The 27,482-nt window shown below is 42.4% G+C and overlaps 1 protein-coding gene across 2 annotated transcripts; it reads left to right on the top strand.

Annotated features, from left to right (window-relative positions):
* The first annotated feature begins 125 nt into the window (after window positions 1–125).
* On the top strand, window positions 126–27,482 carry nectin3a (nectin cell adhesion molecule 3a). 2 transcript variants are annotated; one of them, XM_079353754.1, is made up of 6 exons: window positions 126–399; window positions 13,904–14,251; window positions 18,331–18,630; window positions 19,868–19,985; window positions 20,901–21,052; window positions 23,160–27,482. In XM_079353754.1, the coding sequence occupies exons 1-6, from the start codon at window positions 186–188 to the stop codon at window positions 23,813–23,815; spliced, it is 1,788 nt and encodes a 595-aa protein (XP_079209880.1). In that variant the 5' UTR covers window positions 126–185; the 3' UTR covers window positions 23,816–27,482. The 2 variants fall into 2 exon arrangements, with proteins under 2 accessions (XP_079209880.1, XP_079209879.1); XM_079353753.1 differs by having other exon boundaries at window positions 127–399; window positions 13,901–14,251.

Genomic DNA, 27,482 nt, shown 5'->3' with positions numbered 1-27,482 from the left:
GTAACAATTAGGATACAACTCAGTAAAGTATCCTATGTTAAAGAACAAATCAAATGGTGATTCAGACTGGGTGCGTGCGTGCCCTGTAGCGCGTGCGTGCCCTGTAGCGCGTGCGTAGGCTGCGTGAGTTGCACTTTGTTGTCCTGCAGAAGAAGAAGTGGTACAGCCCACGCGGATCGGTCGCTATGGAGAGCAGCTCTCCAGGAGCGCGAGCCAGCCAGCCAGCCACACAGAGAGAGAGAGAGCAGGGACGAGCGAGAAGGACGGTTCGGAGAGTGCCACAGCGCACAAAACAGGAATCAGGAATCATCATGGAGAAAAGATCCCCGCTCAGGAGGAGTTTGCCATCAAACGGACTGCGACTTTTAACATCTCTTCTCACCTTGTACGGACTCACCTGTGAGTTAACGGTTTCTTTGTCATTTGGGGCTCGTGTTACTTTTTTTTTTTTGAAAGAAGTTGCGCGCGGTCTCTTTGCCACAAGTCACTAATTCAAAGCGGAAAAACCGGCTAATGCTCGGTTTGTTGAAGTGGACTGTTTCCCTTTAGATACTAGCTAGCTTTATTTAAGCTAACGGTGCATATTTAAGAGCAGTTTTTTTCGACGTTATGTGAAAAGTAGCCGCTGGCGTCAGTGAACCGTTAGCTAGAGCTCATTGAACACAACTTCTCCCCCTCAGTACTCTGTGTTAACTTCAACCTCCAGGAGGTGTTGCTCATTACAACATGCTAGCATCATTAGATTGTCAAGACTTCAAGATTCCTCTCGTGACAGGAGAAAACTTTACCCACACAGCTCTGATTTGGGTGGCACATTTTCGAGCTAACCTTTCTTCCAGTGTGTCACATCATGGCATAGCTTTCATTACCTCGGGAGTGTAAGGGGGATTTACAGACTGGTTTCTCTCAATGTCATCAGGCTGGAGACTCATTGTGGAGCAGCGGTGGTATTTGGTGTACCAAAATAGAAACGAAATTGAGTATTCTGGGTGCCACTTGTGCTGAGTGAAGAGGAGGGCCTTTGTGGAAAAAAAAGTTTGCCAAGCTGTTGGATGCAGATGGGGGGATAAACGTGATGCGATACAGGAGAGGAAAGGCTGCTCCGCTGTGGGGCGTGAGAGGTGGCAGGGGAAATGAAGACATATTTCAAGGGAGGCACTGCAGTCGCACAGTCTCTGGAAGTATTGACCTGCAGTTGGGCTGCATGCCAGGACAGACAGAGAGAGAGGGAGAGAGAGAGAGCACCTTCCAGTCACTGTAGTGTCCTGAGAAGTGCAGCTGGAGGGCTCTGCTGGGGTCATCACACATGACATGACATGACAAAGGACGACACAAACACGGATGGATCCTTCTGCGCAGGAAGGCATCATTTGTTTTTCAAGAGAAATCAAATATTAGCTATGATGTGCTGTGGTATTTCCCATAGAGTGAGTCCCATAAAACATTTCCTGCATGAGTAACTGTAATGAGTGACATACCCCTATGACCACTACATCTTAAAAACCACACAGCCTGTACCTTAGATTAAATTAGAAGCCTGAGTCTGCAATTATTGAACCTTTTGCTTAAATTGTTTTGTCCAACCAGCGGTCCAGAACGTTAATCTATTCAACCAGCCAATTTATGTTTTCATCATTTAAACGGTTGCCAATTTAGAGTCCTTTTACCTATTCAGCAACTAGACTTTAAAACAATTTTAGTGTGTGATAAGGCTGATTTGGATCTTGCCATACAAAGGTTCAAGAGACTTGATAATATCAGTGTAAATATTCCAATGTTAGAAGCGCTGTCAGCGCACAACTAAACAAATAAATAGTTGTTGATGAATTTTGACTGAGATGTTCAGAGCGTCACACTTTATTTAAAAAAATGATTGGTGTTTATTCGTTTAACTTTTACATAAAAAAAATCAGTTCATGGATCAGTGCAAACTTTTCTTTATAATTGTATTAACATGATAAGGTAACAGTGGCTGATCATCAGCCTAGCAGATTCATCTGTCAAACTTTGGATACTTTAACAGAGTCCTCTTCATCCCATTTCTTTTCTGTGTCTATCATCTAACACACTGGTTCATAAATCCTAACAGGGAACTGATAAAGGAGCAAACTAAGCTGATTAGCCTGAACTGTTTGTTGCTGTGTGTGTGTGTGTGTGTGTGTGTGCAGGTATTTCAGTTTGTCTGACTGGTTTGACTTGACAGTCATATTAGCTGATGATTAACACAGAGGACAAACTAGCTAGGGAAAGGTTAGGTTTGGTGTCGTGTTTGGAAGAGAAATGCGTGCAGCTTTCTGACTCTCCACAACATATGGTTAGAGCCCATGTGGCCAAGCCTACTGTTGTGTGTTTTAGCAGATCACAAGTGTGCAGGGGGGAGGACTTTGTGACAAAAACAGGGTTGATGCCAGCTTCCTTCACTGTGTAATTTTCAGATTCCCTGTTTTGCAGACAGGGCTGTGAGGAGGGGATTCATTCAAGGCGTGTCTACAGGCACTGAGGTTTGTAATTGAAGACCATCGTTTTGAGGTTTCTTCTCTTGGGGCTGCATGATTCATAATCTAAATAAATAAAGTAATGGAGCCACCTAAATTACAGACCCAAAACAGAAATAGATTTGAAGGAGTGCACTGACTGCGCAGATTTGGATCTGGTAGAGGTTAATGCACGTCAGCGGTTATTAATTGACAGCAAGATGTAGCTAAGATGTTTGTCATGGTAATTATCATTCAAATAGTTACTGCTTTATCATCATTTGGCACAGGGCAGACAAAGAGGTTATTTTACCTTTTGTTTTTGTTGAAAATCTGAATTCTATGTCTGAAATCAAAGTCATATATAGCTGTAGAGGTATGATTACTTCCCAAATGTTTGTTATCCTTTCCAAATGTCAGTTTAACTATCAAGTATTGTAAAGTCCTTCTTATTAAGAGACATTAATGCCAGCATGTGCCAGTGTCTGCTCTAATCCACACACTAGTAATATGCTGTTAGATTTAAAGGTAGGGTTTTGAAAGTAGCTTTTGGGTGCACATCTGTGGCTCTCAGCTGTGGCATTCATCCTCTTATTGAATCTTAAATCTCAGTCATAAAGCAGCAGGCAGAAAACTCCTTAATCCCATTAAATGCACGCAGTGTTTTCTTTTTGAAGGAAGGCCATCAGCAGATGAGTTGGCTGCTTTATTGTGGGACACGGAGGCTGTGTGTGTGGGGTTCAGGGAGCAGCCTGTGGTCACCAGCCTCTGTTGACTCCACCCTTTGCTTCCTCTCCCCCGACAGATGTGACTGACTGTCAGAGGCTTTGTGTGGCAAGCTGTTCCTTTGTGGTCTATTAGTAAATTCAGAGCTGTAACCCCAAGTTTTAACTCATCCTTGGACTTGATTACTCTCAGCCCACTTCTTTTATTCAACCGTGACACGCTCAAACAAATTTAACCCTAACTAAGAAGTTTGATAATAACTTTATAATAGAGGCTACAAAGAAGGCCATGTTCCTATTCATTTCAGTTAAAGATATATCACTGTTTCCTTTGCCTCTTGGTTATATTTTCCAGACTAGCTAACATAACATAACATTTGGTGTGTGTGTGTGTGTGTGTGTGTGTGTGTGTGTGTGTGTGTGTGTGTGATTCAGGTAAAAACAAACTACGACATTTGAACATTTAAAAAAAAAAAAAAAACAGAGAACCAAAGTAGAATAGTATAACCAACTGTTTTAGAAATGGTCTGAGCCTGTTTTATTTTTAAGTCAGTCTTACGGAGAATTGCATCTTTGTTAAAAATAAATGACTTGGATTTTAGTGCCAATACAGGACAGGGAAGGTGGAAAGCAGACTAACTAATGACATTTCATTTACGATAAGGACACAAATATAGAATGACGCCAGCTTCAATCTTTAACCCAGCCGTCTGCTTTTCAAGGCCAATCACAGTGCTTTGGTTGCATTCATAATTTTGTACTTCCTACCAAAGCATGGTCTGGGAGTTACCAGTCATTAGGTCCACAGTTCATTGGAAATGATCCACTCAAAACAGCAAGAAAAGGGAAAACATGCAGAAAATACATGAAAATAGTATTATTGGGATACTGCATGTTAGCTCGCATGTCTTGTCTACTGATTAAATCTAGGATAGACGGGAATTGACTGTTTAATCACTGAGTCATAGGAAACTGCACGGTAAAAATGGCTTCCAGATATTTCCATGGTTAATTACCTACTGTGAATGAACAGAGGGAGACCTTTAAAACCTTTTTTGCCCACTGTTTTCAGGAGTCAGGGTTTTCCCCTGAAACAACAGATCCCAGTATGTGACTGAGGCTGGGGTCATTTGGATACACTGTGCTTCACAGCTCATACTTAGGAGGTATACATGCAGGATGTGCACAGTCAGCAGCTGAATCCCCCAGGAAAGGAGTGCCGGGGTTATGGGAAACAGGTGTGGCTGCTGTTCACCGCTCACTCTTGATTCATTCAGCTGTCAGGAGGCTCTGATGTTTGGGATGAGCACACAGTCAGTTGTACACACTGACACACCCACTACCACCCAAGTGGGAGATTATTAACACCCACCAGTCAAATACTGGGGAGTGCTGATTGTAGCTAGGAAGCTGTCAGTGCTGTTGCCCTGTTTGTTCGTACACAAGGAATAGTTAAACACAATACTGCAGCTAAGGGAAGGAATTTCTTGTGTTTCTGCCAATCCTTTCATCACACCTGCAGCTCACATCCCTCTGTATTACACTTACCTGCAGATAGCACTGGCCTTTTGTTCAGACTTTTATAGGTGGGAGAAGGAAAATAGATTATTGACTCAAAAAACTTTGAAAAATTGCAGAGGAGTCAGTTCCAATTATTTCATTTGTTTTAAGTTGCATTAGTTCTTATCAAAAAGCTCTGATATCCTCGGAAGTATGACTACATTTAACAGTGAAACATAAAACGCATTTGACATCCTTTATTATCACTTTTTTATTAGGCATAAATGTTTCCACAACATTGGATATCACATATCAGCATGTTGTAGCAGCCATCCCCTGTCCACGTTGGGTGTGAGATAATATCAGACATCCAAACCGAGGGAAAGAAAGATCTGTCCCCTTACCTTCAAGTTTCCTTATTTGGCTCGCTGAGCAGCCCCGGTCCTGGATGCAGATGTGTAGCAGTAATGGTGTTGCAGAGGATTTTGTACAAATACATCCCTGCTGGTGTTCAGCCAAATTGATTTGTATTCCCCTCGCATCCGTGCTCCGTACCCCAAATGTCCACAATACTCGTTTATACTGAAGTTTCCTGATTTTAGTTTTAGTTGCTTGATTCCTTTAAAAAAAAAAAAACGTCAAACCTGCTGAACACATCTCACCTGTTTAATGTAGGCTTCAGCCTAAAGAGAACCAGACTGTTGTTTGTTTGTTTGTTTGTATTTATTATCTACAATTAATGAGCACCTTCTTTTTTCAATTGCTAAGCTTCTCTGTCACACAGGGGACATGTCATAGATTACTGCTGCTGACAAACATGATAGTTTCATGCGGTCGCTACTTGGATTGCAAAAAGGAACATAACAACAACATGTGGCCACTTCTATTTCAGGCTTAAAAAACAATGTCACAATATCAGCCATCGCACAGATTGCCTTACATTTTAAGGAGAGGGTATCACAGTCAAAAGACTGGCTTACTCTTCAAACCCCCTGAGCTTTTAGATGGAACAGAAATGGGGTACCTCTGCCTGATGTATCCATAATATTTGCCTTTTACATTCAAGTAGGCTTCATATTATGGGAACAGTATGTCAAATCAGTCATGTAACCTGAGTCGCTCAAAAAATACACTTGGATGTTGTCTTACAGATCTTTTTTAGCAGGCTGTGTCTCCATGGACGAGTAGGAGGCGGAGTGTGTAATACATTACCAAGAGGAGTGTTGTCAATATTCAGTTTCAAACTAAGTCTAGACTAACTGTTCAGCATATTGGGTCAATATTATGTCATAATAAAGGGAGCAGTAGGGTTTGTTTTCTGTTGCACGTTGCTGCTATAGACGTGATTTAGTCTACTGTGATTATTATTATTATTTTTTTACACCATGTCCTAAGTGACCTAGTCACCTAAATCTTCTCGTTCTGACTGTTCAAAGTGGGTGGTAGAGTAAATCAAGAGCATGTCAGCGCTTTAATCTTCTGCAGGAACATGGTGAGAGTATAATGTGCTGGGAAAAGTGGTTGTTGTGCTGGGAAAATGAACTCCCTTTGACCAGGATAATGCTGCTGAAATGCCACACTGACCAACCTACTAACTGTTTTCATTGACCACTGGATACAAGCAGAACAGAGGCAGCTTTTCAGTGGATTGTTTCACCTCTCCCGCTGTTGTTTAATGGTGATTGTTGACATTTGCAGTGATGTTAATTGCTTGAGAATTCCCAAAGATGCCTTCTGCATCCATAATGTTGCTGTAGTGAATGTATCATACAAGTGAAATAGAGGATTAGCCAAATGTTTTTCTGAGTGCGAGCAAGAAATAACATTCCAGCTAACTTCACATTTTTGTTCATTAAGCTGATTAAATTATAAATTGAATAGAAACAAAGTAAGTCTTGACTATGCCCCCTGCAAAGTGCTTGTTAGGCACTTTAAACAACACCTAGACTTTAAACCCAATACAATGTGCTGGAATTGTGGTCAAATAACTGATTTCTAACTCACAGTTATTAGCTTAAAGTCTGTGGAGCATCATAATGCATTATATTGAAATAGCATTCTGAGCTCCATCTCTGTTAGACCACAGCCGATGACAGACCTCTGCACTTTCCCAGATAATATAGCCCACTGTGTGTGACAGTCATTGACTTTATGTGGACCTCTTGCAAAAAACCAACAACTACATGTTGTTGCTGATTATTTGCAGAAACAGGCCTTTAAAAAAAAAAAGTCTAAAATTGTACAATGATGGGAATCATTTGAAAGGAAAACAGTCGAACTCCTCTGGGCTCTCAGTGGCATGTGGGAAACTATGTTTCCATTATGTTAGACGGGCCTAATGAAAGTACAGTAGCCCATTTACAGTCAGTGGAGCCTGTGATTAGTGCATGAGAACAACACATTCTCTCTCCTATACAAAGCTCAACCAACATGGATCCATTTCTGAATGAGAAATGAACAGATTAAGATTATTTATTATATTACAGTGACGTATAAATGTAGGGAAACTGGTGAAAGACCATGTTTAATTCTTTAATGGGGGTATCTTGAGTGTGAACAGTGGTTGAATAGGCGTGTAGGCCATTTTTTTATTTTGTGGAGTCAGTAGCAACGTTTTTTGTAGCTTGCAAACACAACAGAAACATTCTCCTCCTGGGCTCATCCACACCAGAAGTTCACTCCCTCTCCAGGTTTAATGTGTACGCTAACTGCCTGGAGCTACACTGCATGCTACCTGAGGATATTACATTTGTCGTAACACGTTTGGGAAAGATAGTCATCCTCACCTGAGCAGCGTTTCACCTCACTATGATTATATTCCAGGTTCTGAATTGTGTCCACTCCTTAAACCGGAAGCTAAACCGCGAGCTGTCATTGGCTGGTGGAAACAACCACTCCCTGCCCAGACATGTGTCAAGTCAACGTAAACTTTATAATGTAGGCAGAAGACAGCTTCTGTTCTAAATCACACATGTTTTGAGACCCAGAAGTGATGATTGAGTAGCATTACTTTCTATACTTTATTTTTGATGGAAAAGCCACTGACTCTTTAAAACTGAGCTTTGTTAAAGAGACTGCAATCAGCAAAATGTATTTTTCTAGTCCCTGTTTTGGAAGCATAATTCTTTGGGAGATGTTGGGAACTCCGAAGTGTTTGTGGGAATTTGAAGAGATGCCAGTTTTTAATAAACAAAAACATTTCTAGGTTGATGTTGGGAGTTGTGGGAACAATCAGCTGTAAAGTAAAAGCACAGGAGCAGAACGATGAGCGCGCAGACGCGCTGACATGAACAACACTTCTATCCCAGTGCAATATTCAGCTCTACTGTGGAGTCATGTTGACTCGAGTGTAGTCTCTATTAGCATCAACATGTCAGGGATGTTTCACACTTAAACTCTAATTGAAAAAGAGTCCCTCTACAACCTCTCTAACTAAACAGAAAGCTCAGAAATTGAGTTGCTTATTTGCACCTGAGATTGAAACATGGCGTCAACAGTCTATCCTTTTCTTCAGTAACTCCTGTGTCGCCTTTAGTCTTTAAAAAATGTACATGTTGTAGATGAACTACCTGCATGGAACAATAACACTGCTGCCCACGTCTGTGTCCACACTATTGTGTTCAAACACTGAAATACCACAAACCCCCACAACAAACTAACAAATCCCACACACTGATCCAGGATGCTGGAGGAGTGTTTGTGTTGCTTTGATACACAGTGGCAGACATTGTCCTTCACAAGTTCCACAGCACAAGTCGACCGGGATGAGAGGTTGTAACCTATCCCGGCACTTTGTATGTCAACACTATTGATCTTATTCTTTAAAGCGTGGATCTTTAATCAAATTTGACCCGGATAAGAAGGGTAATCAAGCCCACATTGTTAAGTGGGAGCATTGAGGAAAAAGGTTTTTCGAGGGGACAGTGACATGTGAAAGAGGCCTGACTGCTCCTGTGTTTTTTTTTTTTAAAGGCCTGTCAGCCTCTGTTTGTCTCCACCATGAGTTAGCCCACTGAATAAGCCTCACGCCCTCACACGATACAATGCTAGGAAGGAAGGGGGGTAGATTAGCTGGTGTTAAGAATCATGTTTTGTTTTTTTTCAGACTGCACAAATATTTCTGACGATAAGGCATGCCATAAAACCGGCAATACAGCACTTGACCTCTCCCGTCTGAAAGTGATTTGAGGCTGAGTTATAGGCCTCACAAAAATAAAGCAAAGCTCTGGGTGTTTGTGTGAGGCACATAGGCATTGTCTGCTTTTTTCCCCCCGTGGTCACCTCCTTTAGAGAGGAACAATACCAGACAACACTGCCTATTGACTTCTTTGAGCGAGCAGTGGTTAAAGGCACAGACATTCAGACAATGCACGCCACCACTTCAGGATTTTTGAAACAGTTCCAGAGTGCGTTTGTATTAAACAAACCTATCCACGGTTGCTTGTGCAAACAATTAGCGAGTATATCATGAGACGATTTAGTCGCTTTTGTTTGACTTCTTCATGGCTAGATTCATTCTGAAAGTGTGTTGTGTGAGGTTGGCATATTCCCAAAGAAGTTTTCCGATGCATGTTGAGGCACATTTTTTTAATCTGACCTTGAGAATCAGATGGAAGTTTAATAGTCAGCTAATGTTGCCTATTGGCTAATAGTAGGCTAAGAGGCTTTAGTGCTTGGTAGGAGCATGAATTACGCCGCTCATTAAACAGTAATGAAACGCTGCCCTTCAGCCTGTGTCCACTACGTCCTAAAGGATAAAACGGCGAAGACAGGCTCGTCCTGGTGCAGCATAGGTTGATTGCTTTCTCAGTCTTGTAAACTTTTTTTTTTTTTCTAAACTGACATCAATACTTCAAAAAAAGTGGTAAGGCAGACGTCCCATTTACAGATGTGACAGTCCTCGTCGCAGATTTGGTTCCCGATCCTGAAGCTTTTTTTTTTTAGTGCATGTTGACCTCCACACTCTCTCCCAACATTTCCTGTCAATCTACAGCGTTCTTATCCACATAAAGGCAAAAAGAATAATAAAAAAGAGCCATTCTGGTTTAATGCCCATTAGGTGTAAACCTCTCTCGGGTTGTACTTGTCATAACAGCTGCTGGAGTGAATGAGTGGCTAGCAGAGATGTCAACTGTAGAGAAGACTTCCTGTATCTGTCGGTCATACTGTACATGTGTTAGTTATGGTAATATCTGACTGTTGACCTGGTTCAGCTGCAATCATGGCGGTCTTATCCGGTCAGACTGTCATTACCCGTCATGTACTGGATGGACGTAGCCTTGATTCTTTTGTGTGTTCTGTCATAGTTTGCACAACAGTTAAACTCTTTCCTTGTGTCCGTCTTCACTCCTGTACTTCTTCTCAATAACTGCCCTGTCTGTGTCCTTATTCTCTCTCCGTACTGTATTCATTTCCGAATGCGGAGCGCTCACAGTTTCCTCTTGCTTTTCGTCCCAAACCGCACTCCCCTTCTGCATAGATCTCATGTCTGCATTCTTCTCCTGTGAGGTCTTCAGATCAGTCCCTCATGAGTGCTGTTTGACATGATAATCTATGCATGGACTTTGTCTACATGAACATGACATATTGTCTATTTTTTCTGCTGTTCATGAATGTTTCTGCTCTTGACATGCACTGCGGGCTTGGTTGCGGGGATCTCGAGCCAGGAGACGAGGTCGGGGGCTGAAGCTGGGTCAGGTCTGAGTAGGTGGAGATTTTGGCTCGTCCAGTGGCCGACGTGGAATGTTTGAGCCGGTTGCCAGGCAAAGAGGAAGGTTTTGATTTAGCATTGCGTCTCTCGAGCAGCTTGTCGCAATTAGTGATGTCAGGAGGGAAAGAAACAAATATGAAGCGTTTCTTCAAAGGGCAAGCATATCCTTCCCATGAGTTCATTCTTTCCATGGGTTTCTCAGCGAAAAGAGGGCAAAAGTGCAGCCGATTTCTCTTCGGTCAAATTAAGGTTTTGCTTGTCAGGGTTCTTTCTGTTGTATGGTGCAATGTGTCACACTGAGTTGACCTAATGGGTCATAAAATATCAAAACAATGTCATAGCATAAAGACGCGCAACAAAATGATGCTTTATGTCCAAGCTTTGAAAGTCTGCGCCAGGGCGAGATGGATAGCCACTAATGAAACTTTTTTGAGCTCTGAGTAGTGCCTCCGCTCCGCAGCGCTATTTATTTGATAAAAGGCCATGACAACTTTGTTTAACGCACTGATTACGTTTTATTTGCCTGCAGTATTTTCGATGATCTTTTGTTGTTGCTCTAGTTTGCGAGCCTTGGCCCTGTCCTTCATGCTGGCAGTGCCAAGTGTTCCCACTCTCCTCCTGGCTGTAGGTATCCCATGCAGAGGCCATCTGTCTCTCCTCCCCTCATGGTAAGGGTGGAGTCCTCTTCAGGCACTTCCCCCCTTTCTCCTTCTCCTTTCCTACTTACTCCCAAATGCTCACTGTAAAACAAACAGAACATAGCAGCACAGATGGAGTCTTGTTTCTTTGTATGCTTTGACAGGCCGGAAAGCTGACACATTGAGAAAGACAAACTCTGCACGGTAGCAGTCGGGGTGTCGTTTCAGGTAGCCGTAGTATGTGGGGCATGTTAGGGAGAGGGGTGCTCTGAGACACGTGTCTGCATGCATCAACTCAATGTCACGCATGCCAAGCGTGTTGGTTTACTAAGAAGACAGCAGGTCCTGCAGGAGGTTTATTCTTGAGCCAGTGATATTTGCAAACATTTTCTTACTGTTAACTTCTTTTCATTTAAGTTGGGTTTTTTTGTTGTTTTTTTAATAATGCAAAACAAACTAAGTTTCACAAGCAAGGTGGCAACAAACAGCTGCTGTGTCAGCTCAGATGACCATGGAGTGGAGAATGCAAACCCCAGTCGGCTCTGACCCTGATTCTCCCCCACACCAGCGCACCCAGAGGACTGCAATGCAAACAACACATGCACTGCAGAGCCCATTAAAGCAGCACTATGAGTTTTTATTTTTAGACCAGCCATGATTCAGAGGTGGGCAAGAGATGTAAATGGATCCCTAAATGATCTTGGTCGAGATGGAAAAATAATCCAGAAAGACTTTCTCAAGTGGCTGTGAAAAAAAAAAAAAAAAAAGACAAAAGAGACCGGCTGAGTTAAATACTGAAGGTGAAAAGGTTAAACAACTAAACACAGTGCAGAACTTTTCTGGATTTTGTTCCCCAGTAAATGGCAGGAAACACAAGGAAAATATTTAGAAAATGTGGGTCAGCAAAGAAAAAAAAAACAAACAGGAAATCCCGAGTGTTATAGCACAGCATGAAAGTTGACAACACGATGCAACGTACATTTAGGACTCCACAGCCATTCAAACAAAACGCCGGACTCTTACGCACATGGTCAGACTTGTATTCCTTATTTTGGAAGAGAGAAACTCTGTGTGTGTGTGTGTATAATCACTGAAATTACAGGGGACGTAATGGAGCACAGGGAGCCTCAGCCTCCTTTGGCTTTTTTTCCTCACAAACCAAGATAGCATTGCTGTGGTTTACCACTCACATTCATGCCAAAGACTCAAAATACCAGCCAGTGGACCACTTTTATAAGCTTTACTCCATACACATCCGAGGTACGTACAAAGTGGAAATTTATGGCTCCCAAATTTAACTGACTTGACGGCAAAAACTGACATGTACGGTTTTCAATGTTTTGAATGAAATCAACTTTTTACATTTTTATCTGTAAAAGCAACATTTAAATACAGCGTAATGTGGAAACTGCTCTATAACTCACGTTTGACATTATACAGAGGTTTAATATTGTGAAAGCACACATCAATGACTCATTTGTGTGATTTTGCTCACAAGAAAACTGAGACTAGCAGGGCCGTCTTTCCATTCAGAGCTTCAGACACAAGCTGTAATTTAGGATTTATTTCAGGTTAGTTTTTTTTTCAACATTCTGCATTCATTCCAAGTGACTTGGTTGTTTTTGTTATTCAGTCCAGTAGTGTGACTACCAACTGTGACAGGGAGATGTTTGTTCATTCAGCTCGCACATCGACGTCTTCAGCTGCTACAACGACACACTTTTAAAGAAGTTCTCAGCGTTGAATCGTGTTTGAATTGTCACATTCCCTCAGCTTGTCTTGCTTTTAACAGCACAATAACAACAGGCCTCCTATGTAGAATATTTTCTTCCACAGAATTTATTTCCCTGAAATCCGGTTTTCTCGTTTAACCCTCTCCTTTAGCTCTTGAGCACTTCTGTTATTATTAATGTAGGAGATTTGTATTGTTTCTAAATTCCTGCCCACTGCTCAAAATGGAAGGGTTTTTTTGCCCTTATTGGCCACTGTATGTTAGTGTTTAAAACCTGAATATATGCTGCCTCAGTGTAAAATAACTCACACAAACATGTGAACTTCAGGGGCCTCATAAAAAGAGGGAATAAAAACCTTGAAATTGCTCGTTTTGTTTCATCTCCTTCCAGAGCGTTTTTTTTTTCTTTCTTTCCTGCATTAAAGGTGATCTGATGATTAGCATGGGGGGACAGTCTGAGTGTCCTGTGGTGAAAGTGTGTTGCTTATTATCAGGCAGAGCAAAGCACTCTGAGTAACCCACATGAAGTCTGTTTTTTTTGTTGTTTTTTTTAAATCTCTGACGAGAACATATTTGGGAAACAACCGTGGCCGTTAATGAGACCTGAGGAAGCTTCCAGTAGTGAAGGTGGTGTTGAGAGAGATGAATTAATGCCTTATACAGTGAACTACTACTGTGCGAGCGAAACAAGGCTTTACAAAAACATAGTTATTGTTGGCCTATTATGGTTTTAATTGATTATCAAAACACGTCAGTTACATGAGCTTGTACCTGCTTGTGGTAGGTAGCTGCATCACACCATGTAGGTGTGTGATATTGTTCTGCTTCCTGCTGGTTCACTGATAATCAGTACTCCAGAAAAACTACAAACTCCTCCTCATCACAATTTGTGAAATAGCACTTCCAGGCTGCTGAACTTTAGATTTTTTATCTTTGAATCTTCTGTGATGTTAAGCTGTCGGCCTAGATGAAGACAATCTCTTTGACTGTTTTCATGCAATTTTCTTCTAGATAAATGTAGTCCCTGAGTTAAAGCGTCACAAGGAACGCTGTTAACTTCATAAAACCTGCAACACTGATGTGTCACATGTGTTTATCTGATTCCTCTCTCCTTCTATCAGCAGGTGTGACCAGTAACCAGGTGGTCGTTCCTGAGAATGTGAATGCGGTGCTGGGGAAAAACATCACGTTGGGCTGCAGAATAGAGGTGGGCTCCAACCTCAGTCTCACACAGAGCTCCTGGGAACGTCGTCTTCCTTCGGGCACCATTACCCTGGCAGTGTTCAACCCTGAGTTTGGAATCTCCATCGCTCCGGAGTATGCCAAGCGTGTCTCGTTTGTTTCCCCATCTATACGAGACGCTACGATCAGCATTGAAGGAGCTGGCTTTTCAGATATCGGGTCCTACATCTGCAAAGTGGCAACATTTCCTCTGGGCAATACTCAAGCATCAACTATTGTTAATGTATTAGGTAAAGTAGAGCTCTGTCACTTCCTTTTGCCTCGTTTTAAGTGCTTCTTAAATCCTCACTTTTTAAAGCAGGACATTGTTGGTTGTGATTAAGCAAAGCTTAGGTGACCGCTAAGTGTTGCCCTGGAGGAATAAACTGCACCCTGAGGCTACATAGCTTTTTAAATTACCTTCTGGATAGAGGCCATGTAAACTCAAATCCTATTAGGAATCTGCAGCTGTGGTGTGGTCCCATTACCTTGTGCTGCTCACGGACAAATCTGCTATGTCAACTTAAAATTCACTTCATTCTCGAAAGGGTCCTCGATGACTCTAAACAAAGCATGCATTTAACATTGGTATGGAATCTTTAGACTCCTTCCTCATGTATGCATGCATCAAACAATGTAAACTCAAAACATTTCCCAAAATAGGTGCCACTACAGTAGTTGCATGCAGAAAACGACTTAATTTCAGGGTGTGATACAGAGTATGTGGTTACATCACAGTTGCATGTTACCATCGAAATTAAACAGCTTCACATGTAGCGCTGACCTTAAAACTGCAATAAGCAGCTTTTTTCCCTCTGAGCAGTGAGGATTGCTGTTAGTTCGGCCTTCTTTTAACCTTTGTTACTAATTATGAAATGATACCCCCTGCTGAGTAATTAGTGTTTGTGAAGCTCTCACAGGCACGAAAGAAGCAGATTACAAATTTGGCGATCTGAAGTGTTCAAAACATGTCTTTTAAAAGAGGCTATACTTTAGGGTGTCTGGGTCTGCATCATTTGCTTTATTGACTTTACTTCTTTAGTTTATTCTCATTACAACTCTATCATCATCAAACATCATACGAAAAATGTTGAGAGGAATTCACCTTTTTTTTTCTTCCATGTGTACATGATGCTCAGTTGTACATTATATATAGTCCTCCCTTTGAGAAGCATGCATGTTATATTCTCACTGCTCGGGGAGGTTGTATTGAAGCAGAGCTGAGGGATTGCTCTGTTGGCACTCTCAAAGACGAGACGAGCGATGACTTGAGTGCTACATGTAATGCTGCTGTGACAGCCACAGTGTCTGGGACCTCACACAGTTCAGCTACTCCTCTCAGAGCTGCTTCTCAGGCGGCATACACGCAACCTCAAACATAACAATTGAGATGTAATTATGGAGGAAATATTATATTCTTCACAATACATGATCCATATTACATGTCATTAAAAAGAGGTTTTGTTCAAGGGTGTTTGTAAAACGCAGCGCGTAACAAGTTTTAGACCTAAAATCTTTAAATCAGAGTTTGTAAGTTAGTGTTGTTCATTTCTGCTTGTTATGGGATTACTTTGACCATTTTCACCGGAATGTTTTTCCGAGAGAGAACAGCTGGCTGGGGCCTAAAAACTGCATCATATGTTAAATGTATAAATGTTAAAACAGGGGCTTATTTACATATTGTTCTAATATACAGAATAATGGGTTTTTTTCAGTTCAAACATCTTTTTTTTTTAATCAGCTGAACTCTCCCAGTTTATGCTTTGAGGTTCATGAAAGATCACTTGACTTCGTCTCATTCCTTTCCAGTGAACTAAAGCACAGAGATGAAAAGGATCAAATCTATGAATAATCGAGCTAAGTCACGACACATCCTGATGATAAACAGGTGCAGCAGACATTCACTTAATTGCGATACACTTGATTCAAACCTTGTTTTGAGTTTAATCAGTATCATGAGACACTCGGCACACAATATTTGTTTTGGCCCCAAGCTTTTTCCCTTTCCTTTTTTATCCCGGTGTTTGCAACTTGTCATAGAAAAAGCTTTCAAGGAACAGTGCAGGAGGAACTGAGATACAGTACATGAGCCAGAGAGTCCAGCAGTACGCAATAAGAAAGAACCAGAGCAGGAAATGGCACATGAAGTGAATGAATTAGAATGACCCTTTATTTTAAAGTGCTGATCGGTGGACAGGAAATCTACTGAAAAGCCATTGACCTCCTCCTAAACGAAGCATGCACAAACATTATGTTGACGATGCAGATGATTCTTTAACTTTGTCAACCCTAAGTACTTAAGCTTTAATCCCAACCACAGACTATTTCATTGAGTTCAAAGTTGTCTGTTTTTTGCTGGATAATGCTTTTTTTTTTTTTTTTTTTTTTTGCTGAGTCATAACATTGGAAAAAAAAAAAAATCTGCCCGCACAGAGAGAGCCAAAATAAAGAGAGGTGTCAGAGTTTTCTCACAGTGAAACATGTTTCATTTCTTCTCCTTTGCTTTGTTGGAATAATGCAGATTTCTCATTTCTGTGGAGCAAGATGAAAAAGCTGCCCTTTGCATACGCGATCAATCTTTTATGATTTGATTAACTTTAAGCTAGTGAAGGCAGCCTCGGCCAATAACATATTAGCATTAAATATCATTGATTTCATCTCCATGCCAGGTGAAGATTCATTTAAACAATAGACTACACTCCCTTTCTATTAAAAACACTCAATTTATTTACTTCTCCACAAAGCTCAAATGTTTTGCTTCACAACACCAACGATTTTTAACTAAGATGATGATTTATTTCCGAGTGATTCTGCTGGTGTGACTATTTAAAAGTCGTTATTCCCAGATTTGAGGTTCTTAACGTCAGATCGTACAGTAAATGTGCAAACATGATTTAGAACTATTAGCCAACAAGTTGACCTTCTGGGGTTCCCTCCCTAACGTCAGCGCTGGCTGTGCAGATGCGTGCATCAGTCGGTCCGTGGGAGTGGGAGAGGGCCAATGCAGCCAGTTTGCTGAAGGGAAATCGTTACCCTTCCCCCTGAAGCATTTCCACTCATGCAAAGTGTTCCCCTCCTTTCCTGACAGCAACTCCAAATTAACACGTCCCTCTGATTTAGTTATTCACGAGCTCCAGCCAGCTCGCCTCCTAACATAGAGCAGCTACTGTTTATAGTCAGAGGCCTTTGACGAGGGGCATAGATGAGTGCGTGAAGAATGTTAGGTGGGAAACGGCACCCCGGCATGAGGTACAGGAGACGTGAGGTTATTTTAGGAAAAACAGGGTGCCAAGAGTTATTTGAATTTGTTGTTGGACCTTCTGCTCGGCCGAAAGAGGAGTGAGGTCGTATGTGTCTTGAAGTTAATGGCTCTGTCTTGTGTCTTAAGCCTCTGTGTCCTCCACATGCTGCCTTTAAAACTGTCACAATTGCAGTAAACAGCTGTTAGGTGTTCTTCCAAGAGAGACAGAAATGAGTGAGGACGAGGCGCTATCTCTTACAGAGAAGAAAACCGGATTATTAGATGGAAACTTTAACTACAGTACATGGAAGTGTGACTCGTGTAACCCGCTTCCTTCACTTCCCTTACACCGTTTCCTTCCCTCCCTTAGCTGACTCTAATCTTTTTTTCCTGCTTTTGTCTTGCTGAAGTTACTTTTTTTTTTTTTATGTTTGTTTTTTATCACGAACATCCTCGGTTATTGAACTGTTTGCACAAAAGGGACAGAGCTGCAGTATTCTGATCAAGTCTATCGTTCTTGAATCTGTGCGTGCTCTCTGTTGAGAAAAATCCTTGTCACATTTAGACCTCCAGTTATTCCCTGGATGCCAGTATAACATTACCTCAGCTCTAAAGCACGGACAAGTGTACAGTAACTTGGCTCCTCATCTTCCAGTACAACACAGTCAAATAAAAACACAGCCCAGTGTTGACTGTCAGGGTCCTCTGAATCTGCAGTGTTTAGTGGTTTCCACCCCAAACTCATACATCATCTGTTTTTCTATACGCACACAGCTGGACCAATAGATGAAGACGCCTTATGTTTGACACACAACAATGAAGACGACTGAGTCTCCACTGAAATGTCTTCATATGATTTAACAGCATGAGTCATCCATTATTAATGCATACATGTGAAATGGAAGAAGTCAGTCTGCTCTCTCTGCGATTATGTACACTAAAGCCACTTCCTACTGTCTATACACTATATGATGGACATTATTAATTCATAAGCGCACATTGAAAGATCAATATTCATATCGTAATCATTTCTCCATTTTGTCGTTTCCTCTCCTCCCCCTCCTCTCTTACATCCCTCTCCTTTCAAAGTGGAGCCAAAAGTCTACGTGTCCGCCGGCCCCACAGCTCTGCTGGATGGCGGGAACGAGTCGCTGGTGGCCACCTGCATCGCAGAGCGTGGACGTCCTGCCGCCGAGGTCTTCTGGGAGACGGAGCTGTACGGACGAAGTGAGAAGCAAAGTCAGGACGAGGCCAACGGCACCAGCACCACACATGTTCGCTACATGTGGCAGCCGCAGAGCTACGCGCAGGGGAAGACGCTCACCTGTGTGGTGCGACACCCGGCCCTGCAAACGGAGTTTCGCATACCATACGTTCTCAATGTTCAGTGTAAGTTGTGAAGAAGAGGAGCTTTGTGTTTCGGCACTTACAGACTGGACATGAAAGATGCAAATCATGTAGAGAAGGACAACAACAAACATGACTATCTGAAGCCTTCAGTTTAACCTGGAAGTAGCCAAAGAGACTGTTTTAAATTTATGAGCATGTCGTTACTGCCCTGGATTAGGTTTAGCAGTGATTTGTGCAGATTATTGAAATGTTAAGTCAGCTGTTGTGATGCTATGATTTCCAGATCAGCTCTAAAGTTAGGTATATTATTCTTAACCAACGTTCATCGTCTGATCACTACCTTTCCCGTTTCCCCTAAAGAGCCTATTTAAAAAGCATTAAACTGGTAAATTCATTGATGCATACTTCCTTATTACTAAGGGTTATTCTGTGTTTGTACTGTGGGCGTGCAGGCTAATGAAGGCATTTTATGAAATATTGATTAGGCCTCAGCAGCAACACAAGTAGCGGGAGGTTGCTGGGGGGGCAGTGGATGGAGGCGCAGAAAAGAGCAAGGTTAATACAGGAAGAAAGAGGCTTTCCAGTTCAATAAATCATGTCAGATGCAGAGTCAAGGGATTTTAAGTGCAAAAGAAGCACAATCTCAACATCGAGCTGCGTGAAAAGGGTCAGTGGACACGATGAGCCGAGGCATTTTCCTGTGAGCTGTAATGAGTTCCTCATTTGTCCTCCTGAGAAATCAAAATGAAGAATTGGATATCCAAGTCAGTGTTTGCCATGTTTTATTAAAGTGGCATGTGCTGGGCTTCATTTACGCGTCCTCTTGCCTTCCTTTGTGCTTTTTTTTTTCTTTTCTTTGTCATGGTGAAGCAGTAGAGTTTATTATTAGCTGCAGTGCGTCTTCTGTCTGAGTCTGTCATTTTCTAACTTTCCACCAACCCAGGGTCATTTGTTTGTTCTCTTGGCTCCGGTTCACCGGCAGATGCTGTACCCTGCTACAGTCCTGCACAGCCTCTGGTTTTTTTTTTTATCATCGCTCGCTTCTGTGCTTATAATGCACGCTTTGTTCTTTCTGGAGAAGCTCATTTTTCATCAAGCTACTGGAATCACAGTGACTGATTATTGAGTCCCATGACATTTAGCCTTTTGAAACAAAAATAAAAACCCTTTTTAGTCAGCATGGCCAAACTTTTTGTGAATATATTAAAAAGATTTCTTAAAAAAATACATTTTCTTTTACAAAAAAACATTGTAATGTTTTCTTATCTTCTTGCAGTTACACCGTTGGTGTCAGTTACAGGAACTGACAAAAATTGGTTTGTGGGTCAAGAGAATGTGAAGTTCACCTGTGCTGCCAAAGCCAACCCACCTGCCCGTCACTTCACGTGGATCAGGTCAGTATCCCATCAAAGAACTTTTCTGTCCACTTGTCACTTTACGAATCTTGATGTAAAATCCAGAGTTGGCCCAATCTGAGAACAAGAGACTGAGTATAAAGGCTTTTGATTCTGAGACGAGATCGACACCTCCAGAAATGGTCTTGAGGCCAACGCCGATTTCAAGTACTACAACACTAGACGCTGGTATTTATTTTTGAAGCCTGGATAAATTAATAATCCATCACATTTTGTCCTCACGTAGTTAACGTCAGTTTTGGGGGAAAAACATTTAATGTTGCTTAAAATATTGGCTCTTTTTTATTCCTATAGCTGTGCTGTTGATCATTTAAAGGGAACCTTGAATGAGCCGTTTCTATTGTTCTAGTAAATACTCCACGACGGGTCAGCTGCTGTATGATTCAACTTAGTAGATCTAAACTGGGCTTAAAACAAACGTAACTTGAGTGGCCCGTTGAAGAAGCGCGTGTCCATAAATTACCTCCAGCATAACTTGGGATCCCGGACACTGGAGCTGTCAGATGCACTGCTGCACCCATCGGAAAGACTGTGCTATAAATAAAAAGCTCCAAATGGCTCATTCATCAGAACAAACACTCTCTTATTGGCAGCTCTTTGTCATCATGTTGCTTTGAAAACTAGAAATATGTTCTCATTGAGCTGACAGAACCAGGGAAAATTGGACAGCCAAGTGTCTTTATTTCCTTATTTTCCCCGACATTGAAAACTTCTGAAATGCAGAGAGACTGTCCTTGTTGGATGATGGGAGTGCAACAGCTCAATGATCACAGTCGTGATCACTAAAAAGCTGCAACAGGCCAAGAAGACAAAACAACCAGCAGTAACCATGAGGTCATTTCAGTTTGACTTGAATGACTGTAATGAATATATATATATAACTTTTTTGCACAGGTTGGATGGACTCATGCCTGAGGGTGTCGAAATCTCAAACAGCACTTTTGCTTTCACTCGCCCGTTGGAGCGTAACGACTCCGGAGTGTACCGCTGTGAGGTGCTCAACGACATCGGCCTGCGCAGTAAAGACGTAAACCTCTGGGTACAAGGTAGGTTTTTCCTTTTTCAAGTGCGGTTAGATTATTATAATTTTTTTTTTTAACCATCTGTTTACTTAAGAAATAGCTTTTAACCCCTGAGGTGAAAAGCTAAATCTCTGCCTCTCGACATTCATCACCGCTTTCTGATGTAAGATTAGCCTCTCAGTACGTTCAGCGCTCAGTTCAACACTCCGAGCTGAGCTAAGCCTCCACATAAATGTCCCTGCCCAGATCCACTTTCACACATTCCTGGCAACAGAGGAGCACGGAAAGCAGATAAAGAGTATCGGTACCAAGCGTTTCCACTGTTGCGGTTTTGGCAACATTAGATTTCTTCGATAAGGAAGAGGGTGTTTACCCCTGCTGCTTCAGCGAAGTGTGCCGCCTTGTAGCCTTTTTCTTTGTTTTGATTAAGGTCTGGTTTCACAGCGGAACAGAGTGAGTTATGTTCACAGATTTGCAGTACACAGAAGTATGTGTATGTAATCTACAAAGTATGTTATTCAACAGTTTATTACTCATGAGTTGACTTGAAATGTGATCAGGTTATTTATTTAAATTCAACTCATCTCTCTTACAGAAACTAAAAAGTAGAGTAGAGAGACGTCTCTGGATTGTCAAAGGGGGGTTCCCTGCATTTTGATTTTAGTGCTGCTGATTCCTCGACATAAAAAAAGGAACAGGATCTGTCCACAGTTTGCTGATGGAGTTGGTCATCGTAAAGTCAGGGCGTGGATCCTGAGAACTCAGAATCTCTTTTTATTTTCATTCCTCCTCTGCTCCTTTTAATCCTTTTCCAAACAAAGCAACTGCTGCTTTTGGACCCGTGCTTTACTTACACACACACGATTCCTTTCGCTTCTCACTGTCTAGAGGGGAACACCCCCCCCCCCTAAAAAAAAAAAAAAAGCCTGTCAGGCTCCATCTGTGTGCAGTCCTGGATTGGAGTCCTGCTCCAAACGAAAGCACAGCTGACATCCTGTCCAAGACAGACCTACTCTGGGCAATTATGTTGCCTCTCTTGTCAGATATTACGACTCTGGCATGCGGCCTCTCACTTCCCTCCCCTGTGGAGATAGCCAGGTTGAGCTTAGCTATACCCCCCCTCTTCATGGGTGCTTGGGAGTAGCTATTTCACATTCCCACTTGTCGGTCAGATTTGTGGGTTTTGGCTGCTTGACTATCAGATGATTGGCTTCATATTTGAGGATGCTAATAACCTCCACAAGGTTAAAATGTTGCCCTGCATGTTGGGATTGATCACTGATGATTATCAGTCCACTGACCTTAAACCGTCTCTATTATTCTCCCTCGTGCTTTTTGTTTTAGCACTGATAGTTCAGGTTCGCGCACATTGTATAATTGTAGGTAAATGGATCCTTACTCAGCCATACAAATTGTGGAAATCATTAAAGCTCTGCAGGGAATCCAGCTTTGATAAGGACCTAAAACCCTCCTGAGAAGCAGACCTCTTTTAGTGAGTCTTATGGCTTGAAGTCAGGCCTTTGATGTTCCTGCGCTGACATCGACCGGTGGAATCAGGCGGCTCTCAGCCCCAAAGGCTGGAGGTCAAAATGGAGACACTTATCCTGACCTAGAGCTCCTCACAGCCTGTTTTTTCCCCCCCTCACACTCTGGCTGCTATCACAAACGCAAGCCACCAGAGGAAAATCAGACGTAGGAACCTCATCGATCACGGAGTGTTTCATCTTCTCACATGACTTCTCTGAAGCAGAGTTCAGAAAAAAAGGGAGGAAAGCAAATCACAGTCACTCAGAAGCTCATGAGTGTGTGTCCTCTATCCCTCTCTTGTCTATCTCTCCTCTATGCACAATGATATTTAGCACTTAACCTCTCCCTGCCCCTCTCACTTCCTCCTCTTTTTTGCTTGGCAGCACAGCTTTCAACAGATTCTTTAGTCTCAGGAGAGGCTTGTCTCCGCTCCACGCTGCTCAGTTTTGTTATAAATTAATCGAAAAGCCATTCAGTCTTCCTTTGCCAATCGTTACAGAACATAAAGTGTGGGCCCTCTCCCCTTTATTTTTATTACTCCACTCTCACTCGATCCGCCGTCCTTCCTCTCTGTTTAAATCTTTTCATCACATTTGCTCTGCAGATCCTCCCCCCACCACGGCTGCCCCCAGCACCACTGCATCCCTCCTCCATGACACCCCTGGAGCCGGCACAGCCGTGGACCAGCAGAGAGCCCTGTTCACCTCCCCGACCCTGGCCTCTCTGCCTGACAGCAGCCTGGGTACCATCGTCGGAGGCGCTGTAGGCGGAGTCTTATTCCTGATTCTCCTGCTGATCCTGGGTGGGGCCTGCTTCATGCGACAGCGCAGGACCTTCAGAGGGGACTACTACACCAAACAGTACCTGGGACCCTCCGACATGCAGAAGGAGTCTCAGCTGGACGTGCTGCAGCCACATGAGCTGCAGGAGGTCTACGGGGACAAGACGAGCAAAGGCAGCCAGGATCTGAAACCCAAACTGGGCGGAGACATCATTTACCCCGACTACACCCCCGAGCGCAAAGATAGGGATGACTGGGCCGACCGGGGGGATAACCACAGAGGCCTCAAGGAGGGAAACTACTACCCCGAGCACTACAACAACCAAAACATTCACCCCTGCGGGCCTCCTGTGCACAGCACCATAGTAAACAACGGCTCCCCCTACCTTCCGGAGGACTGTTATGACAATGGCACAGACAGCGACTATGTGTCTCACATGGACGGATCAGTGATCTCACGCAGAGAGTGGTATGTTTGAGGAGAAGACGGGGACAATGACTGAGTGAGAATAATTTAAAGAAGTGACAGATATAAATATCATTAAAGGCTGTGTCATTTCAGTTAAAGGATGAAAACAGTTTTCTCAGCTCAGTTTCACAATGAGCTCTTTGAACTACACTGCTCTGCCTTGATTGTAACCACTTAACCTTAAGGACGTGAATGTGGATCCTGTTACACTTCTGTAGCATCTCAAGGAGCTACAACGAGCTGGAACCCCCCCCCCCACCGGTATTACCCCTGTACACGCTTTGACACACGGTGACGTTTCAACTGATGCGAATGAGGTTTTGTATTCTGCTTGTTTGTGTTTTGCACCTGTCTGTCCACAGGTCAAAGGTCAGGCCCTCAGAGCCTTGTTAGCAAAGTATTTATACCCCTGACTGACTGAGCTCTGCTCCCACACAACCTCACAACTTTTTGTGGGATTTTGAAAACAGTCTCTGGATTGCTGAAGGGTTTTCACTGCACAGGTGAAATGTTCATCATGACTGCAATCAGTATTAAAGGCAAATAATATTGCATGATGATTTTTTTTTTTTTTTCTACATTTAAAATCTCAACATCAAGTTAAAGGGAGAGTTTGATACATGATTTAAAGGGAGTAGTAAAAATGCATTGTACTGAGGAAAAACAGACAAAGTATTCCTGTAAACATCTGGCGCAGTTCTTCAGTTGCTTTTCTGTAAATAATTCATGTAAAGGTAAGCTGGTAACCCGACAGACAAGATGACTGAATTAAAGGTGTTTCCCTGAATGAGAGCTCTTCAGCTTCACTCATAGTTCACAGATATCTCTCTCCCTGAAGTGTTCAGACCCTTTGTTTGAGTAACATGAAGAAGCCTTAAATAGCTGCTTTGTTATGAAGAAAGAGGAGCAGCTGGTTTACAGCACAGCCGAACAAACTCACCTGCTTAAATAAAGGCATTAATCAATCAGAGCTAAAACCACAGTGACACTTCTCACACGACAGTACTTGAAGAACTCGAGCAGGACTGATCTGATATGCTTGTTGTTGGTGTTTCACGCAGAGTAACCCCTGTTAGCAAGTCAAATGTGTTTGATGTGAAACGGTGGCAGTCAGTAAGCGAATGCAGCTCTGACACAAGAGTTAAAGAGGAAGTTGCATAAATGGTGACACTGATGGCAAAAAGATGAAGCGGTGTGGACAAACCTGCATGAATTAGTTAACTCTCTGTTCCTCAATCTTACTGCTTTTCTGGTTTATTCAAGTGCAGCCGGCTCGACCAATGAGGAGCTGCTAACGAAACATTAAACGCCTGACAGTAAAAGGCGGACCGTATATGGTGGACTTTCAAGTATCACAACCCATATCCAATATTCTGTTAACATTACTGAAATGTGTCAGGCCACTCCCTCTCTTTCAGTCATAAAGCACAACTCTGTTATTACAGTTGTCAGTGAAGATCACGAAGAGCCAACCAGGCCTCATCTTTCTCCACTCAGCCATGATAACAGGCTGCATCGCTGTCTTTTCCATTCTCCCTCTGATTTCTGTCTGCACGCCTAACACCAATTGGTCATTATAGTTTTTTTTATTTTTTTTTTATTTTAGACCTGGGATCAAAGAAATGTGTTATAAATACCACATGTGACTATCACAGCTGTCATCATCTGGACTGATGTGGCTCCATAAACCACCAACGGTTTGACTGCTGCCGCTCGACACTCCACAGTCGCGATCAATGACGGTAAATAAGAAGATTAAATGCTGAAAAGAAGGTCAGAAAAAGGAGCAATAATAAACCGATCCTTGGGCTTTCGTTTGTGTGTGTTTGAAGTAGGATCGCGCGGATACCTCACAAGCAGAGTTGGAAAGAGTGTGAGCGGCTGACATCACTTGTGATCAGAGAGCCGGCTGTAATCTTGGGGTTTGGCTCCTCGGCAGCGTCTCTGAGGATATTCAGCGCTCATGGAAACTAGAAATTCAATCCACAAGTGAAAAGACCCATGTAGGTTAAAGCTGTCTGTGTAATGGCTCCCCATGGGATGTGTATATTTTCTTCTTTTCCGACGAAACAACAAACCCAGCAGCAATAAGTTGAAACAAAGAGATGACATCATCAGTGATCTCATCTCTCACTGCTTGATTTGAGCTTACACTTTTCCACTTTGTGCTCTTTTTTTTTTTTGTTTCCTCAGGAATGATACATGGATCAAAGTGGCCTCTGCGAAGCCGCACATGAAAGGGAAAACAGCTTTTTTGGAAAGACTCCTGCTTAGTCAATCAGGCTGTTTGTTGCTAGAAGAAGGAACCTTATATGTGGATCACAGTCAGAGGGGGAGTGCTATATTTTTGAGGTCTACTTCTTATTGGGGTTTTATAGATTGTGGCTGAACATTTATGTTCTCTTTTTTTTTTTTTTTTTTTTTTTTCCTTCTTTTTAACCCTTCCCCGCCCTTCATTTCCAAAGCCGGGGCTTTGGTTGGAAGGTTTAGATGTCTGAGAATAAACTGCTTTAAACCCGCTCTCGCTCTCATCGTCGCACACGCAGCCAGCCGCCGCACATCTGCCACTGCAGCCCACATTCAAGGAGCAGCCCTCACCTCAAACCTTCAGCTTTTAATTAACTTTTCTGTCTCTCTCTCTCTCCCCCTCCCTCCCTCCCTCCACGAACTTGGCAATTGAATCACTCAAACTCACTGAAATATAGCTCATCCGTGTCTGCATGCACACATTTTCTTCTAATCAGCTGATTCATGGCTGTCAACTTGTTTCTAATTTGGTGAAGTCGCTCCGTGCAGATCGCTGTCTCTGCTCCTGTAACCATCTTTTTCTCTTCCCTTAAATCGGTTTGACAAACAAGCTGAAGTGATGACTGTTTCTGTAGCGCTCAGCTTTTGTCACTCACCAACTGTTAGGCATGGTAATTAAGTTATTCCCCACCTACTCTGTTAACGATTTCTCATCACTTGTGTTTATATACATGTACATGTACATAATGCTAATAGGTTAGCATAGGATTAGCTCTTTTGATTTCCTCGTTGGTGTACAGTTTTTTCTGGTCTCCCCTACTGAATAGTTGGTGCCTTAGATGGGCTGAGCATTGCACAGAAATGTTGAACATATAAAAATGACTGAAAACATTAATATAAAGCAAGATTGATATCGGTGCAGAGGAGGTCTGCTCATGAGTCTTCCATCTTGATATTTAAGATTTGCAGGTATCAAAACATCCGCGTTGACAAAAGGTTGCTCGTCATGCCTTATACACTTTGAAAAGACACATGTAACAAGTGAGTTACTGAGAGAACACGTACGGAGTCTCACTGGGAATTTCAGCAAAGCCAGATTCATAGAAAATATTATTGTCCTGTAAATATATGCTGGCTGTTTTTTTTATTATTATTGAAAAAAAAAATCTTATTTTTTGTATGAGGTCTGTCATTTTCACAGAGTATTAGTTTTTTCTTGGGCGCGTTGGAGCAGCTTTTGTCTGATGGAAACAGAAAAGGATGACGCTGTTCTCACTGCATATTTTATATTTGTTCTCTGGAGTTTCTGACCAATGATTTTGTATGCTGTTGTCTGAATGATTGATGTCTCGCAGGAATCAGAGATGGAAGTGCGTTAGATTGTATTTTGGTCCTTTGTTTGCAATAAATACCTGTCATTATTGCACTCA

Source organism: Symphodus melops, assembly GCF_947650265.1.
Source record: "Symphodus melops genome assembly, chromosome: 10".
In the NCBI taxonomy this organism is placed as follows: Eukaryota; Metazoa; Chordata; class Actinopteri; order Labriformes; family Labridae; genus Symphodus; species Symphodus melops.
This window is presented reverse-complemented; position numbering and strand designations above follow the sequence as displayed.